This window comes from Syngnathus scovelli, chromosome 2 (genome assembly GCF_024217435.2).
Source record: "Syngnathus scovelli strain Florida chromosome 2, RoL_Ssco_1.2, whole genome shotgun sequence".
NCBI lineage: Eukaryota > Metazoa > Chordata > Actinopteri > Syngnathiformes > Syngnathidae > Syngnathus > Syngnathus scovelli.
The window spans coordinates 13,351,977-13,370,446 of NC_090848.1; the positions used below are offsets into that span (position 1 = coordinate 13,351,977).

Here is an 18,470-nt window from a genome sequence, read left to right on the forward strand (position 1 = left end):
GTCGACTTCCCCCAGGCATCATGGGAAATGCACATTAGACAAAACAAGAGGGAGGTTGCCCGTACACGCTTTCGTCCTATTGGAAAAAAGCACGGCAACAGAAAGTAATTTTTTAATCTCTTATCAAGTAAACATGCACACATCACAAAACGTTTTGAAACGCCCAAGTTCAAATTTTAAATTCACTCAACTTATTTTTCCTTTTTACAGCACATACCATGCTGCAAAAGACTAAGTAGTACACAAACCACTGCGTCTTTCCAGTTTGATCGATTCTGATTTTGTCTTTCTGTCATGCCTGTTTAATCCCTTCCCCAATCTTAACTGTCTGTTGTGTCTCATGTGAGCCGTCTGTCCTGTCTCATCTCATCTGCGTCTTTGCCCGAGCCGTCCGTCTGTTTGTCTGCTGGGGACGGACGGGGGTCGGTAATTGGATCATTGCTCTCTCTGTCAGAAATGCTCTGGTGTGTGATTTCATCTGCGTCCCGTGATGTTTTCCAGATCGAAGACCTCCAGATGAAGCTGCAGCACGCCGAAGCTGACCGCGAGCAGCTCCGAGCTGACTTATTGCAAGAGCGGGAGGCCAGGGAGCACTTGGAGAGGGTGGTCAAAGAGCTACAGCAGCAACTTTGGCCCAAATCCAACAGCGATAAAAATTTGACAGCCAAGGACACGCCGTCAAAAAAGTAATCCAGTAGCCAAGTCCCTCCGTCCCCACATCCGGCGCAGAGATTCCCGACACTTCCCGCAACAATGGAAAACGGTCATCTGGAGAAATTCCACGCCCGCCACCAACTAGGAAGTGCGCCGCTTGAACTCTGACTCTCACCTTCATACTTGCAGAACTGAAAAGTTGATCACAAGAGTGATTGCATCTGTCTCAAGACAGGTTGGACAGTCGGTGACGGGAAATGGATCCGAATATTTTAGTCAAAGGGGAAATGCCTCCACGTTGCTCCCTCGAGGACGGAAGATTTTCAAGACATGATAAGCTACATAGACTATAACAAATAAATCCCAAGATGAACAATACAAACATATGAACTATCCGCACGTGCCGTCATGTTTTTTTTTTTCTTCTGAATTCTTGCTTTTAAGCAACCCAGCTGACAGGGAGGACATAATCAAGTCATGTGTTATTTCAAATGTCTTCACGCAATGAGCACAAGCGCTTGCAAAATGATGTCATCGCAGTTTTTTAACGGGGTGGGAGGGGCACCGCACTTGATTTGGAATAATCCAACTCTATCCATCGGTCTTTGTCCCCAATGTCGCTCACGTGGGTCACCAGCCAGCCATATTTGCGTTGAAGCATTTGGGGTCAACGCCCAGAGGTGTCGAATCTACTACAGATACAATATTCCACATGTGGGCGTGGCCTATTTTTCTCATCTCGATACAGAGGAGTGAGAAAGCCGGCATCTATCGGACTTTGATTCATCCGTATATCACAACTTTATGAACTGTATTGGAAGAACCACAAATGTTCATTAAATTAAGGTTTGTAAATATATATCGACTTTTGGACTTAACAATAATGAATGGCACTTTGTCCTAACAACAAACTGTTTGTATGTGTTGTAATCCAATTTTTGTCTTATTTTGAAAACATCATCTTATACATGAATGCTACCGTATACAATTTTGTTGCTTATATTCATTCTCTATTAAGTATTGTTCTGTTTACGCGAGGCAAAGTATTGTAAATAAACCGAAAGAAAAACAAGGCTCTACCTGTTACTGCCTGATTGACGAAAATCGCTCGAGCTCGCCCAAACGTACAAACGGTTGACAAATCAAGAGGAGGGGCGGGGGAACTTGATGATGTCATAGTTTGTGGCCTTGAAAGTGGCAACATTGCTTCGCTGGATTGGGAAGGGATGTGAGGAAAATCGATTTTGTTCGATCCAGTGCAAGCCCAGCACCATGGCAACACTTTTTGTTGTTGTCGCCCCCCTATTAATTTGTCATCAGTCTGTATGTTAGTAGGGAGATTTATTAAAAAAAAAAAAGAAAGAAAAAAGGAAAAAAAAAACTGCACAAACAATCACATTTGGATTTTTATTTAAAAAAAAAAAAGACATTGGCAGGAAGATGCCATTGCAGTGGGTACAATGCAATCAGAATGTACATTATGTTAATGCTTATTTTTCCTTTGATTGTTAATGTTTGAAATGAGATATTTTATTGCTTGTCTGTTATGTTCACTTTTTTTTAAGAAACAAAAAAAGAAAAGTCATACTTTTTGTTTATGCATGAAAGTGAAAACTTGCCATTCATATCGTCAACTATTGGGCATTTACAGTGTACTGTCCATGTGAGGAGTTTATTGTGATATGCAATTTGTCTTTTCTACCAAGCGTAATCGGTCACTAAAAGCAGCAAGCTGTGCATAGAAAGCAAACAAACAAAATAATAATAATTCAAAAAATATATCAAATGCAATGCTGGACAACCTCAAGTGCCTGACACTGGCGTAAGGTTTCCAGAAGGGGAAAGCTGAAGAAGTAGCTTCAAGGTGGGGGAGGGGGGGGGGAGACAACTACTTTATAGGGGTGGGGGGAATTAAAAAAAAAAATGTCTCTCCCTTTCTCAGCAGCTCTTTTTTTAAAAAAATCTGCCATCCAAGTACCCCCCCCCCCCCCCCCCCACCACCACAGAGTTGCGTGCTCTTTATTCTTCATTTGGAATCCATGATGTGCATGAGCAAAACACTTTTATAGATGATCTTTTTGGGGTGGGGGGGGGGATAAAGCCACTTGCTTTGGTAAGTTGTCGCAAAAGGCTTGTACATAAAAGAGTTTTGTGGACATGCTGTCCTAAGGCGTGCATGCATGTTGAGGAGAAGAAAAATTCTTAGTCTAGAAAAAAGGCCAGCTCAGGTCCAAGTGAAACTCTCGCTCAGAGAACGACACTGCGCCTGCCACGCCCACAAATTGATACATTTTCTAGTTGCTTTTACACTCTAAAAAAGTTGTGTGTAATTTTTTTGATGCATGTTTTTCTACAAGGGAGATGACTGACATTGGCCTTTCCGTCTCCCCGTACAAAGTAAAAATGGGGTCTTGTTTTTAAGAGGATTTTTTTTGCCAGAAGAGCAATAACAATCCATATTAATAAACAAATCCTTGCCAGTGTAACAATTTGAATATGAATTTGCAACATGTAAATATTTTTTTCATTAACAATATTGTATAATATATGTACATGGTGTTTCCTTTTTTCAAAATGAAATCTTTTCTTACTATAGATGGCTTGTTTTATTGTTTTTTTTTTTAAATTTGTGTTTGGAAATGTTTCAAAAACAGTTCATGCAGTGCGTAAGAGACGATTCATCTAATTCTTTGCTGTTCTTTTTTTTTTTTTACTGTAGTCTTTGTATTGCATTTCTTTTCACCAGTTCTTATATTTTTAGCTATATATTCTCTCTCTCACACACACACACGCACACACACACACACACCGTCATGTTAAAGATTGTCCCCCAACATCCTTTTGTATCTCTTTCGCCCTGTGCTGCTGCTAATGCTATATAAAACTTGTAGAAATATTTTTGATGTAAGAGGCAAAATGGAAGCTCTCCCATTGTTGAATGCCGCCGCATATGCAGTACGAAAAGCTCCGCTCACTCATGTGATCCCCTCGTTTTTCCCAACAGCACCCCTCTCGCACGACACCGACAATATTGTAAAGTAAAGGACTTGATGAGATTATGTTTGAAAATAGCGATGCTTATATACTGCAGTGACTGAATGTACAGTGTATAGATGCATTACCAGAAATAAAGTTGTTTGTCCAGATTGAATGGCCCACTTTCTTTGCTGCTTATTTTGCAAAGCCTTTAGAAAATAATCATCTCGCTAACTCAAAGCAACGATCAATACAATTTTATTTCCAAGAAGACAAATACTTTTTCATTGTACAGTTGACGACATTTGGTTTCTTGGAAATCCAGCCTTTCAAAAAAAATCCACGATCCATTTGCCCGACTTCAGTGTTTCTTCCAGATCAAGAGCTACCTACATGCTCAATGCCTCCGTGCAAATGTCAGTTGCATGCTTTGAAGATGAAACAAAATTTCATCCAACAATATGGTTTTAGGCCACGTGCTGTGCTGGAGAAAGCTCTGTAATTAATGTACACAAGGAAAATAAAAAGGTGTGCGAGCACTTAACTAGAGCTTCATATACACTATAGTCCTCAAGTGTACATGCACACGCACTAAGATGAGTCCATGCAGTCGATCAATGTTGATGAAAATTGCATAAAAGACGTGACAGGTAAGAGGATACCGACAATGAGATTCATCGCGCTTTTCCAACTTATTCAATCCGAGCACGACTAAGATCGTTAATAAACTTTTTGGTGCAAAACAAATAGGTTGTTTCACAGAGTCGGCAAAATTTCACAAAACGTACACCCGCCATTGGCGGAGCAGGCCGGGCCGGGCCGGGCCAGACAGAAGCAGCAGCAGCACAGCGCTCAGGTCGATCGACTGACCCAATTACAGCAGTCACATGAGGAAGAACACCCCACAGTGAGCTCATTAGTCTCGGGAGTCTCTCTGCATCTCTCAGTCTCCGTGTCCCCTGCTGTTTCAATTACAACGTCATGTTTAATTCATGAAAACCTTTTTTATTATTATTATTGTTATTACAGCTTAATGGAATGTTTTCTAATTTGCTGCCACATATGTATCTCTCATCAGATATACAGTATGAAAGAGACTTGCGGTTGTATGTAAAAACATCATGCACAAAAGTATTGGGGCAGTAAAAAGCGCACTACTTTACAGGAATACGACGCCCTCTAGAAAACGCAACGTCGGCTTATCAATACAGCAAGTCAATTGCAAGAGTTGATTGTCACAGTTTTTATGCTGGATGCCCTTCAATGAGAACAATTATAAAAACAAAAATAAAGAAAAACTTCTTTGAACGAAGTGAAAACGGCATTTGCGCTTTCATTAGATCATTCAAGAGAAAAACTTTTCCTTCACCTCTTTATGACCTTTCAGCACATTTTTCAAGGCCTTGACTGTGACACCCTTGGGCGGGTCGCCAAATTGATTTTATTTATAGACTTTGACCCAAAAAATTGATATCATTGACGTACAAAGCTATCAAACTGACTATACTGTATTAATTTCATGCGCAGATCTCAGTCATGAACAAGGGGTGTGCAATATTACAGTTTCTTTATTACTGTAACCTATTAGTGCAATGAGGTTAAAGGTCAAAGTTCTTAAAATGGTAACACATTTGTGACAGATTAAAACAAGCAAGCCTCATGTGTAAGGGGTCAACATTAAATGTACCAGAATTACTGTTTACATATTTTTAACATCTTTTATTCATAAATTTTATTTGGATGTTGCTTGTTGAACTTTTGTAATCTTAGTATTCCCAAACCATGTTTGTCTTTTTGTTTTGGAACTTTATACAATTTGAGTCTGCACATGTACCTATTTTGTTGATTGAAAATAAATAACGAGTTAAAAGTTAAAAAAGCACGGCAGGAGGCCAAGGCACTCATATATTTATTTATTTTTAGGATTGGCAATGAAAATGTTTTCATACTAGACTTCTGAAGGCTAATACGCCCACCAAAATAGCCCCCCAAAAAAATGCCACACTGACACTTGTCTTGTTGTAAAGGCCCTTATTATCCAATGCAGGTCACTGCCCCCCTACGAGGCAGGTTCAATATTTATGGGTCGCTGGCGCATTTTGCCATCTCAGCTTGACAAAAATGATCAGCATCTCAGCGTGCTGCCTGTCAAAGCGGCCGCTGCGTACATCATTATGTCAGTAGCTGTCACTGTCGGCGCTGCAGGATGTGTCTGCCTCTTGGCCATCAAGCAGGTTTTCCCATCCAAAGATGTTAGCTGGATACAATGATGAACTGATATAGTTTTTGATCCTGTACTGGCAAATTAATAAGTGAGACTTATGTAGTAAAAAAAAAAATATGGCTCATCCAAAGCATCCGCACCATCAGTGCAGGATAGAACTAATTTAAAGGACATATCCGCCCCCAACAATTCAAAACAAATCCTATTTAGTGACAAAATCAAACTAAAATGAAAAACACCCTCACTTTGGAAGTTTCCTTATAATTGTATGACAACAGCTTGAATGTAAAAATAATGCAAGGTGTAGTCCGAAAGGTTTAATCATCTTGCTCCACAATGCCCACTCACACAAGTATAACCAGATGCTAAGAGAAATCAAACAAGTGTGAAAAGCCATCATAAAATAGCTTCAGCAAATTTCCAGTCGAGTGAAGGGATTATAAATGCAGCCTCTGTGAACAAAGACACTAAAATTATGTCTGCAAATGAGATCAACCCATTTATGCATGTAGCTGCATTCGCAAAGTAACAAAGTTGCTAGCATGGTAGTCATATTTTTAATTAGCCCAAATCAAATTCTGCAGATCTTGTTGGATTTTTACATATTTACTTGGCTGCAATCTATAGCCAGTTAGTGAAATGCATTTTTAAATGTGCCAGGATGTTTTCACACTCTTACTCTGTCTGGTCTCTGCTTACTTGTCAGAAAAGCAGTTTAAATTTCACACATGTATGTGGATCAATAAACAAAGAAGCAGGCATCCCTCTAAAATTAAATGAAAATATCTTCCATTTCATCTTTGAAAAGGATTTCCACCAGGCACATAAAAAGACAGACAACCACTGATTCTTCCAGAGTTGAAATTGAACCCACTGCCTGCAGGAAAGTCAGATGAGTAAACCACGAGAAAATTACTGATAATCTTTCTCACCAAAAAACAACAAATGACAAAAATATACATACCACACTGTGATTATTATTGTTCGGTTTTTTTCTTTTTTAATTCCTGCAGCACAACTTGCACTCCTCAATACATTCTGCTGGGGGCGATGAAATAATGACCCTTATACTTAAGGACACTGATCAATTCATATTCGGGTCACAGTTTTGTTCCTTGAATAATTCATTTATTCTTTCATTTTTTATAATCATACAGCAATCCTGTTCTGAGTCTAGATAAACCGCTTGAGCGTGAAGCGTAAAACAAACTGGGTACACACTACAGGGCCAGGTCACTAGTCAATCACAGAGTTGAAACAAAGACAATAAATAAAGAAATGAATCAAATAAATTAATGAATAAAATAATAACAGATTCACTATGACATTCATGTGGAAGGGCAAGATCACAGGCATGTTTTTGGTAGTGCATATCCTAAAAGTCATTTTCATGCACACAAGTGAACAAAATGAATGACCTTACTGGACAGACCTTTTGTGTCTCAACTGTCTCATATTAAACTCTTTGTATTCATTAAAGAGCCTATCCCAGGGGTCGTCAACCCGCGGCTCCAGAGCCGCATGCGGCTCTTTAGCACGCCTCTAGCGGCTCCCTGGAATCTGCAAAAATGCGTGAAAATGGGAATTTTTTTTTTTTATTGTTGTTGTTTTTTTAAATATGGTTTTTAGATGGTAATCATGACACAACCATACTTATGCTGTACAAATGTTTGTAGTTGTAAATATATTAAAAATACCGAATTTAAGAATGACGCCAAATAGCGTCATAGCCTGCGACACAGCACAGGTGAGTTGTAAACAAATAGGTGTGTGAGTGATGAACCATGGATTTAAAAGGCAAAGAGAGAAAGATTGCTGATGAGAACAGAGGCTTTAAGAAAGAATGGACGGAACTATTTGCTTTCATTGCCAATGCTGACGCATTGCCTGCATGTTTGATTTGCAATGAGAAGTTGTCAAATAACAAGAAGAGCAATTTGGAGCGACATTTTCAGCTAAAACTAAATTTGCTGCCGATCACCCAGTTGCAACTGAGAGGAAAGGTGTAATTGCAATGCTGGCGGAGAAATTTGAGGACCGAAAAAACAGTTTCAAGAAGTGGATTGCATCTCCAAACTCTTCTACTGCTGCAAGTTTTATTGCAGACCCGGAAATAATAAAGCGCGGATGGCAAGTACATGAAGGATTCATTCATTAAAATATCAGTGCCTATTTTCGGACTTCAAAAACAAAACGGAGATCATTCAGAAAATGACAGACATGTCTCTCCGCACAAACAATATCACCGATCATCAAATCAAGGACATCAATTCAGCTCCAGCTTTCTCAATTGCCTGTGATGGATGAGTCGTGTGACGTGACCAATATCGAACAGACAGCGCTGCTATGCAGGTACGTGAACTCTAATGGGCCGCAAGAAGAAATGATCAAATTGATACCATTATTTTTTTAAAATTATTATTTTAATAGTAGGCATTCAACTTATGTATTGACAGTCTATGTTGCATTATAAAAGGCTTTTAGATTTTGGCGGCTCCAGACAGGTATGTTTTTTTGGGCCAATATGTCTCTCATTTAATTTGGAATGTATTATTATTGCGCAACATAGTCAGTCAGTCGTTGCACGGTCCTGTCTTCAGAGGGTCATATGTCAATTTCAAGAAGAATAAAAAAGTCATTTAAAACGATTATTATTTTACAACCATTTTTCAAACTACTTCAAGCCACAGGCAGTGCCTTCACATTATTTATGATTGCACCTGGCACGGCAGAACAAAGCTTTGCGAAATGCTGCGTTCTGATTGCTAATGTTCCAGTGGAAGTGTGCGTAGGCTGGCGCTTGGTAGGAACCAAACTCCATGTTGGCAGTGCTCCAGGTTGGAAGGAGGCTGAGCGACGCCTCGGCGCGCTGAAATATTGATTGAGAGAGCCGAAGCATCCGCAGGCCCCCTCGGACAATTCTTGCGCAAAAGGTGTGAAAGTTCAGCTTGTACGTTTAGCGTGAAGACGCTTTGATGGAGTGCCGTCTTCATCAACACGGCGCCGCCTCCCGTTACACTTGTCATTCTGTCAACTTACATCAAGCTGAAACTCCTCATGAACATCGTTACACACATCATTCCTGTAAAGATTTACTATCGGTCTTGATGCTAGACTTTTGTTCATTTGGCAGTTGGTGTACTGTACAGTGCGGGAGCCAGCCAACAAATCTTAGGATTCTGAACCATGTCATTTTTGTTGAGCCAGCAGTATTGGACTGAAAAAAAAGGGTTTTTTTTGTTGAATTTACTCAATTTTATTTTGTCAAATGGTTTCATGAAATAAATCCTTCTACATTTTTTAAATAGACTACATCTACTTAAAAATTCACCTGGATTCAGATGATTTTATTTTATACAACCGCTTGACAAAATGAAATGAGTCAACCCCTCAAAATCTTTTGTAATATTTTCTGTGCAGCCCAAGTAGTCGACGCATGGGGTTCTGATTAATATTTTGTTTGTGGAATATGAATTGAACAGGCGAAATTGACCTGTTTTTATTCCTCTCAGGGGGCCACCATTTTGCTGTCGACTGAAAATGACATTTCAATTGCCAGGTCTCAGGTCACAACCAATCACAGCCCAGCTTCAGAAAACTGGTGATAACTAAATACTACCGTTAACTAGGTTAGTTAGCCTGTTTCGTAACTACATAGTAGCAAATTCTAGCATAATCCAGAAAATTTAGTGGTTAGAACAATTATCATTTATCAAATTTACAAATAATGTATCTTTGTTCTGCTATGTATGGTAATGTTGTATTGTGACAGACTATATTTCCACTGGAAGGTTTATCCACTTTTTGTGCCATATTTATGTCATTTTTCTAATGTAGAATATGTTCCTTGGCTCAATAAAAGTTAGGTGTCACTGACCTTGACAAATTAAAACAAAAAAAAGAAAAACGGTACCTTCCTCAAATGCAGTGACTTCTATGAAAAGCGTTCTTTTTTGGATTATTTATGTGCTTACTTCAATTTCTGAAGTATATTGAACAATTCTGACTGACATCAGAAAGCGCAGCGCTCCCAGGCAGTGAATGAAAGGTAAATTAGGATGTGTTCATGGGCTTCCACATGGCATAAGAGCATCCATGCGACACAGTCACCCTCGCTACTACGTTTCTCAGCCGGCTGACGAGTTCTGTTTTTCAATGGGAATGCCAGTAATCCTTTGATTCATTTTTTAATAGAGCCCTGAAGCACAAGCCCCATCCTCTGCCTTTTTATGTTTCCCCCTCTCCTTTGCCTCCCGTCATTGAAAAAGTCAATACATCTACCACACCTTTCCCCTCCCTCGTTAATGCATCTAACCCAGCACGCGCATTGATTTGCTATATGTGATGCTTGATTTCTTTACTTGCTCGTGTGGAGAGCTTGCTGCCCCTGCAGGAGTCGTTCTATGTTAATGACAAGAGAGCAGTATGAGTATGGCAGGAGTAGTTGGGATGCAGCAATAGCTTCATTTGTGGAAATTCTGGCCTGCGTTCATGTTCCTCCATCTCCTCTGAGACAGTCAGAGACGGGAGGAGGAGGAGGAGGAAGGCAGCCAGTTCATCTCGTCCCGCTCTCGTCCTACTTCTCTTTTCATCGCCCTCCCCCCCTTATCCCTGCGCTTTTTCCTCTCAGTCTTACGCCTACACCAGTCGTGCGCCGTCTCCTGCTGCAAAGCTCCACGTTGTCGCGATGGTTGCATGCAAACCACTGCGCAGTAAAAAAATGGTAACTTAAAGGATGTGTACTCTACGCATATATGATGGCGGCCCACTGCGCACGGCACGAGAGGCCGTCTCATCTTGTCGGCTCTAACCTCATCAAAGATGTCTCCCAGCATCCACCCTCATATGGTCTCTGGTGACCGATAAGGAAAATAGGCCTCTCTAATATATTGGAATGTAAAGAACCTAGACATTTTCATCATCAGTATCATCCTTGCCGCTCTACTGGTGTTTGTGAGGTGGCCACCGAAGGGCAGTATAACAAAGTCATGCAAACACAAACGAAGAAGATTTTCACAACTACGACAAGTGGCTCAGGAAGCTGCCGTAATTTTAGTCAATTTTGCATCCAGCCATTCTTTCTGTGTAGAGGATGAAAAATATGCCTGTGCGTACTAGCCTGTCTATCTGTGTTGCTGAATCATTTGTGTTAAAATATCCTTATTATTTTAAATTGATCAAACCAGCCATCATTTTTAGTGCCACTTATCATTTTGAAATAAATCACATGCAAGTTCATTTCGATTTTTGGCATCACCGCTACCACCATTCGCAAATGTTCCGTTAAGGAAATTTAAACCTGAGAAGCACTGGTCGCAAAAATGTTTAAGAAATTCTCCTGACAAACCAACAATGGAGTAAGTGAGGTTAAAACAACAATAAACATGCACAAAGAGGTGCATCTTGGTAAATCAACAACACTGGTCTTATGACAATGAATTGAAACCTTGACAGTAGTTGCGTTCTTGTTTATCTCTGCCACTGCTGCCCTCTGTTTGTTTTGGATGGACACACACACACACACACACGCACACACACACACACACGGGGGAGAAGTCAGTGAGTGAATGGCTGCATAATTAAAGCGACAGGAGAATTCATCAGGCAGTCCCTAAACACTGGCTGTGACAGTAGACCTCTTCAGGCAGCACAGTGGCGGGCCGGGCCTGGCCTATCATAGTGGATTTGAAGGACAGGGACCAGCAGCCTCTGAGCCAGTCGAAGGAAAAATCAATATGTCTCTGGCAACCACGATCATTAGTCGCTGCAGCTCTGACAGAGAAAGTCAGACTTCATAACGCTGTGCTGTACAGATGCGGCTTACATATAAAACCCCAAACGGCTGTCTGTGTGCTTCGATGAAGACGCATACGTATATGATCGGCCCAAAGTGCAACCAAGCCCGGTGCTTTTAACTATCTGGCTAGCTTATGCCCCCCGGCCATCATCAATGTGATATGCTCACGGTAAATTCTCTCTACCAATAGAATTCAGATTAGAGATAGGTATAGCATTTGTAAAACCGCAGGTGATAACATCGTTCTCTTTAAAAATATTGAAATGATGAAGCCATTTCCTTCATTTATGAGAACAACATTTCAGTATTTATTTACAGCTATACATATACATCTGACACTTTAGGCCATCTCGTATCATTTTTAACTACTGAAAGTACACAGTAGATGTATGGACTGGGTTGTTCATCTAGATCAGGAACAGATTTGGCAGTAAGCACATGGAGGAAAAAAAAAAAGGAAAAGAGCATATATTTACAATCAATATTTACAATCACCTTCAACCCCCAAATACTAATACTAATACTAATAAATAATAACTAATAATTGTTTCTTCCAATGTGAGATGTACGTTGTCAGTGTTCAGGTATCCAAGTCACTTCACTTCTGTTCTGGCACTTCACGGTGGAGTGACCTCTTCAAGGTCCAGCTCCTCGGAGCACCCAATGTTACGTTTTTTTTTTTTTTTTTTGGGACGTTGTGAGCCGTCCCTTGATGGGGGTGGTACTGTCACAATCCGTCTCCTCGGAACACCCAAAGGTGGCTTAACATAACCTTTGCCATGGAAAATTCTGAATCCAAATATTTATATTTAAAAAAATATATAAATTAAAATATTATATATAGATAACAATAGTCATTTACATTTTAGCATTCAGAATATTGTACATAACTCAATAATGCAGTTAATTTAGGGCAGCGGGCTCTAATTTTTGACATTTGTCGAGCACTGTAAAACTAAGGGGAGCAAGTGAGCAAGATCTGAATACAAAGTTGCAGCATAAACTTGCCCTGGGAGCTGCTTATCTAAGATAATTTTCACAAATCAAGCCAACATCAAGCAACATTAGCCTTCATTTCAATTCAGTCCCTAGGGGGGAAAAAAACTGCTAGCTGGTATCTCAATATTTGAAGTAAACATGATACTCATCATGCACCAAGGGTGCATTCTGGAAAGTAGGTTGGTGACATTTAAGTTCAAAGATGATTGGATGCTGTTTTTAACTGTCATGTTCCGCCATTTTTTTTCCTGTCATTTTTCAAAGACCTTGTGTGGACAATTAGCAATGTAGCATTGTTTGGGTCATTACGTGTCATTCTCTTTGTGGCCGTGCGTAGGCGACGTAATGCGGTATCAGTGTTTGAGAGAGCGAGTCAGTAAGTAGGCTTAGTGAGCGCTAAGTGGAGCGGCTCAAAAAGAGTTGGACACGTGTTGGTTCACCCACTCGCCGGCCCTCTGGTGCCTTTTAACAGACTCTTGATGAGGGAATGACTAAAAGTTATGGACGGGAGGATCATTCCACTCATCCGCCTACACCGAGAAACCGAGCCTGAGTCAAAGGCGTTGGAATCAAATGTTCTACACACTGTGAAGAGATGCAGTCACACCCACACCACTAGAACGAAACTGTCACGTTAATTGTGAGATTGTCGGTCCGGTTCAGTGGCCATTTAACACTATTTGAATGATTTAATTTCATTAGCAGATATATAGAAGTAGTATATGTTCATTTTTATGGAAACATGGGACCGCAACAAAAATTTTGACACGATATTTGAGTATTGGAAGTACTTAACCTGCAGTCATAAGAATGAATAATACAAATTTCGGGATGAACAATGTTTACTGAATTTATGAACGTATTGGTATAATTTAGGCCAACTGCTTAAACATTTTTTTTTTTGTTTGTCTTGGATGTTAAACGAAAAGAGTAAATACGTATTTGCCAGTCAAAAATGTACTCATTGATGCTACTCAGGTCTTTTTAACAATGTTCATGTTTTAGAAAGTTTTTCTGAGGGGTTTCTTCTCGAAGCCCGAGCACAATTCCCAGACTGAACATTTTTACTACTTTGACATAATAAAAGGCAAAATATTCTTGCATGAATTTGATATATATATATATATATATATATATATATATATATATATATATATATATATATATATGTATACGTATATAAAAAAAACAGCTAAATAATAATGAATGATATATTTTGCTACCATTAAAGAGCACCAAGGAGCTTACAGCATCAAAATATGTTCGGAATTATCCAACTCCCTTCTTCAGTAGAATGCCTCAATAACTAACTTTAAAAAAGCAAATTACTTATTAATGAAGGAAAAATGTTTTCTGTTTGTTTAAACAGGTGCTCTGCCAAGAAAGGGGAGCGCCTGCTATTTGCTAGATGCTGTTACGCAGTACTTTGAACACTGAAATAAAATTCACAGACAAATATCTTCATTAGATACTGCAAGGGCTTTGCATCAGACTGACAAGGCAGCAGAGAAGTTACATTTTTAGACAATGTCAGCATGTTTGGGCTGCGGTTTTGCGCTCTTCCCTTTTTTTGTAGGCAGTGCACACAGCAGTGCAGGTGCGTCGGGCCGGGCCGGGCCGGGCGGGGCGGGCCCCCCCGCTGTCATGGTGTGTTTAGGGGCCAACATCCCCGGGGAGGCTTGGGACGATCACGTTGCACATGATTAATGCACGGCCCTGGTCTGCTGGAAGTGCTGAAGGAGACTCTGCGCCTCAGGGCATCAACAGACCCGCTTCCCAAAGTGGGACGTGGCCCCATCTTTGCATGCTTGACCGGAGTACTAGAGGGTGTTTTGGAAGCTGCGCAGCGCTACCATCGTGCTTGGCGTAAAGATAAAAGCCGTTGACCTTGTGAAGTTCAAAGTTTCCCCTCCCTGTTACCCTCATCTTGTCTTCCTCCTCCCCTCCCCTCCCCTCCCCGCCTGTCAAGCTCTCTTTATCTTTGACTTGAGGCTCTCTATCTTGGCATCCCTCCGCTCCTTCCATTTGTCTCCTAAGCCCCGGCTGCTTATGTGAGCGGCATATTCATTCATTTCCTTTGTCAAAAAGGTCACCTCTGGTTCAACTGCCTCTGTAGGTAAATAACTAGAAGCCATGCAGTCACAAGTCAAAACAGTGTGGCATCCAGCAAGTTGACTGCGTCAGTGTGACATTTGAAACCGCTTCTTCTGGTTCTGTGGCTTTGGGGTGATTTTGATCATTTGCCCACTTCAAATGATGAGCAGTGCACAGAACTGACAGGTATGACATGAGGTCAGGGGCTTTGTTTATAGAGGTGCACATAATGGAGCTTGAAAGCTGCTTGCTTTTAAATATAATTACTGTCCATTTATTATAATTGTTATAGTAATTCCTCAACACACTGTCGGGAAGCAACTGCAACAGTGGCCAATTCTTCCTGCTCTTCCAGTCAACTTAAGATCCATTAGATATGAGTCATATCTTAAATGAATCAGTCAGCTCAATGCTCCATCGCTGCTCTAAAGAACCTGCTTTTTTTAACTTTTAAATATGAAATTCAACATCATCATTATCATAATTTATTTTGGAAGTTAATTTGGAATAGAAAATATTCAAACAAGCTTTTTGGGTGTGGCATGCAAGCCAGCCTAAACTAAATTGTCCATGGGAGTGTGAAGAGTTATTATCTTGTCGATATGTGGCTGGCTTGCCCAAAGTCAGCTCCAGTTCATTTGCGACTAATTATTTGATCAAGTGGTGCACCCCAATACTTTTGTCAGTTTTTGGTTGGAAAAGCAAAGCGCATCCCGTTAGCGTCTCACGCTAAGATAAAACCGTGCACTGTAAAAGTTGCGCGAGCCCCAAAATGTGCAGTTTCTTGCTACATTGATTTTGTGCTCATCTTTGATGGAATTTAAGTGCTCCTCAGTGCAGCGGTGTAATTAGCTGGAGCTGTGCAGCATATGGAATTGCTGCGTGCCTCAAGATGAGCGTGCTCTCCAGTGGATGATATTCACTTTCATTTTCCTTAGAAAAAGATTAAGTCAAACATATGGGGCCAGCTAAAAGAAGAACTTTAATTTGATATTCCAAAATATGAACGACTCGAGGGCCTCTTATTTCCCATGTTGGCTGCCCAGACAGACTTGCTTTTTTTTTTCTTTCAGGGGAAATGTTTGTGGCTGGAAACCTCATTGTACAGTATGGTTGTATAAACTCTTGCACTGAAACTTACAGTCTGTACCCATAAGGCTTGTATTTCAAGCAGACAAGGCTGCACGCTGCGTCTTGTGGATAAAAGTGACACAATTACACTGTATGTCATAGTAATGCAGATAGTGTTCCTGGGCTGTGTCCAATGTTCTTATAATTAAGTGGCATAACTGACAAAAGAATACTCATCTCGGATTAAGAAAGGCCTTCAGGTAGCAATAAACTTGCTGTTTGTTGGAATTATGTCACGTAACAGTAAAGGATGTACCTTTCTAATTGCTGCAGTTATCCAAGTACTCGTGAAAGTATCTATATCTGATCCAGTGAGCGTAAAGCTCAACTCAACTTTGTTTATAAAGCATATACCACAACTATGATAAAAAGCTGTCCAAAAAGAATGAACAAAAATAGAACAGAAACCTTCATTGTTACTCTGCCGTGCAGCAAAATTGAGGTTATGAAAACATAAAAGATGTCAGGAAGTCAACCGCAAAATTGTAATGATACGTTTTGTACAGGCCAGCTCGCCGAAACAGTGTTGTGATTAATGTTTCATTTGTGGAATACAAATTAAATAGGCAAAATGTACATGTTTTTATCCCTCTCAGGGGGCGGCCATTTTGCCACTTGCTGTCGACTGAAAATGACATCATAATTGCCTTCTCAGGTCACAACCAATCACAGCTCAGCGTTTTTCTGAACCTGAGCCATCATTGGTTGTGACCTGGCAACTGTGATGTTATTTTCAGTCGACAGCAAGCGATTTACATGAGGTAAATTTTGCTGCTTAACTCATATTCTACAAATGCAATAGACTAGCGGGGGCAAATACATCATATAATTAGAAAATGTCGGCGTTGACTTCCCCTTTAAAAGTCCCCCATGCCAAGAAAGACGTGGTGTTATATAAAGTATTTTGGCAATCCAGCTCCTGTTTATGCTCTTGACTTCTCTACTGTATGCGAACTTGGTTTGGCAGTCATGGCTCCCTGGCAGGGATATCACCATCAGTGAATTGTGGGTCAGACAATGCACGACTGGGCCACGTCTGTTATAAAGGCCTGCTGGGCAAGGCCCGGTGCCATCAGATGGCTCGACAGTCGCAGTCCTGCCATGCTCACAGGCGGCAGATGGACACACTGCGTCGGGAATGGAAAGCCTCACGTTTTATGTATTTTATCTGCTGCTCAAATTCTTTTTGGAATCTCAAACTGGCCCTATTATGGTCATCTCCATATTTGTTTTACCCACTCAGTAGCAGTAGTCTAGGTAAACTTGCAACACCTCAGTATTCCAGCACAGTGGCACATATCGGTAGCAAAATTTGTCCAGTAGCATTTGATCAGCTTGCTCAAAGTTGACTTTTTGTATTCAACGACATACTATTTACTATCTATGTCTGTACTCCAATTTCCCAAATGTTTTGCTCCATTGAACTAAACATCCCTCTCTTCAAAATCTCACTCTACAATCTTATCTGGGCAAACACAGGTTACAAGTATGCCAACCTATTTAAAGATAAGATATTGCATTCTTTAAAATATTGTCCGTTTTTTTGCTAGGTTAAACTGAGTCTTGAAAAAACATAAAATAAGAATTGCCACGTTTTACTCCGGCATATGAATTTTTCTTTTCTTCGTCTCCTGTTGCATAGCCCCATCAGAAATCTGTGTGGCTCCAGTTAAGGCCCTCAAGCATTTTATTTCATATTCTAAAATGTTTTTATGAATTATTTTTTCAGCCTCGTCTATGCCCCCCTTGGGTCAAGCCCCCCTTTACCCCCGGGAGAGAAAAAGTCCTGGAGTCATGCCCGAAGACGAAACAGAAAAAGCTCGACAGTTAGGTTTACTACAAACAACATTGCGGTTGTTGAATGGCACTTGAGACAGCCAGCTGCTCCTCCATTTGTTATTTCTTCATTCGATTCTTTCTCATTTCCCCTGAGATTATCCATTTGTACAATTCCTTGCATTCCTTGCTGTAATTCTATATCGCTGGTGTTCTTACGTAGTTTGCTACAAGCTATCTGCAACTTCCTTTATCCGACAAGAAAGAGATCAATTGAAAAGATCAGCAATTAAAGAAGTGGAAAAGAAGCATAATGCCATCAAGCACTACAGAAATGTCACGAGTTGCTTCACTATTGTGTGTAAATGGCCCGACTGATTCTTTACCTTCAGCTTGAGAGGTTTTCTTTATATAACGAGAACACAGCGTAATTGTCCGCTAAAAGCTGGCAAGACAAAAGAAAATCTCCAAAAGAGATGTGAAATTCAATTGCATGGCTCTCACGGTGGGAGTGATGACTTGGCGAATCATAAAAGCTTTTCCCCTCAGGCATCTTGTTGCGACGCATGAAAGACTTTTTATGGTAGACATCCAACTTGAGAGAGATCAAATGTAAATAAAGAACGTTTACCTCGCTCTACTCCTTGAATATTTAGTATTTATCTGGATGATGAAACTCGCGAACTTTTGCCAGAAATGCCTTTTGCTGTTAGAAAAATAATCTAGGAAATTCTCTTCCCACTGTAAAGAAGAAATATCATGCCTTTTCGGTCATCATCATAATAATAATAATAATGCAATTTTTGGTGAAGAAAATGT

At 40.3% G+C, this 18,470-nt stretch overlaps 1 protein-coding gene and 1 long non-coding RNA gene across 4 annotated transcripts in view; both read left to right on the plus strand.

Annotated features, from left to right (window-relative positions):
* skia (v-ski avian sarcoma viral oncogene homolog a) overlaps positions 1–3,805 on the plus strand; it is a 47,222-nt gene extending 43,417 nt beyond the window's left edge. For both annotated transcript variants that reach the window (XM_049752309.2, XM_049752310.2), the window contains one exon: positions 502–3,805. In XM_049752309.2, the coding sequence (XP_049608266.1) occupies positions 502–690 (189 nt within the window). In that variant the 3' untranslated portion in view covers positions 691–3,805. The remainder of the gene's footprint in view (positions 1–501) is intronic.
* Positions 3,806–7,606: 3,801 nt separating this feature from the next.
* LOC125988858 (uncharacterized) overlaps positions 7,607–18,470 on the plus strand; it is a 38,260-nt gene continuing 27,396 nt past the window's right edge. For both annotated transcript variants that reach the window (XR_007488515.2, XR_007488514.2), the window contains exon 1: positions 7,607–8,206. This is a non-coding gene — a long non-coding RNA (uncharacterized lncRNA). The remainder of the gene's footprint in view (positions 8,207–18,470) is intronic.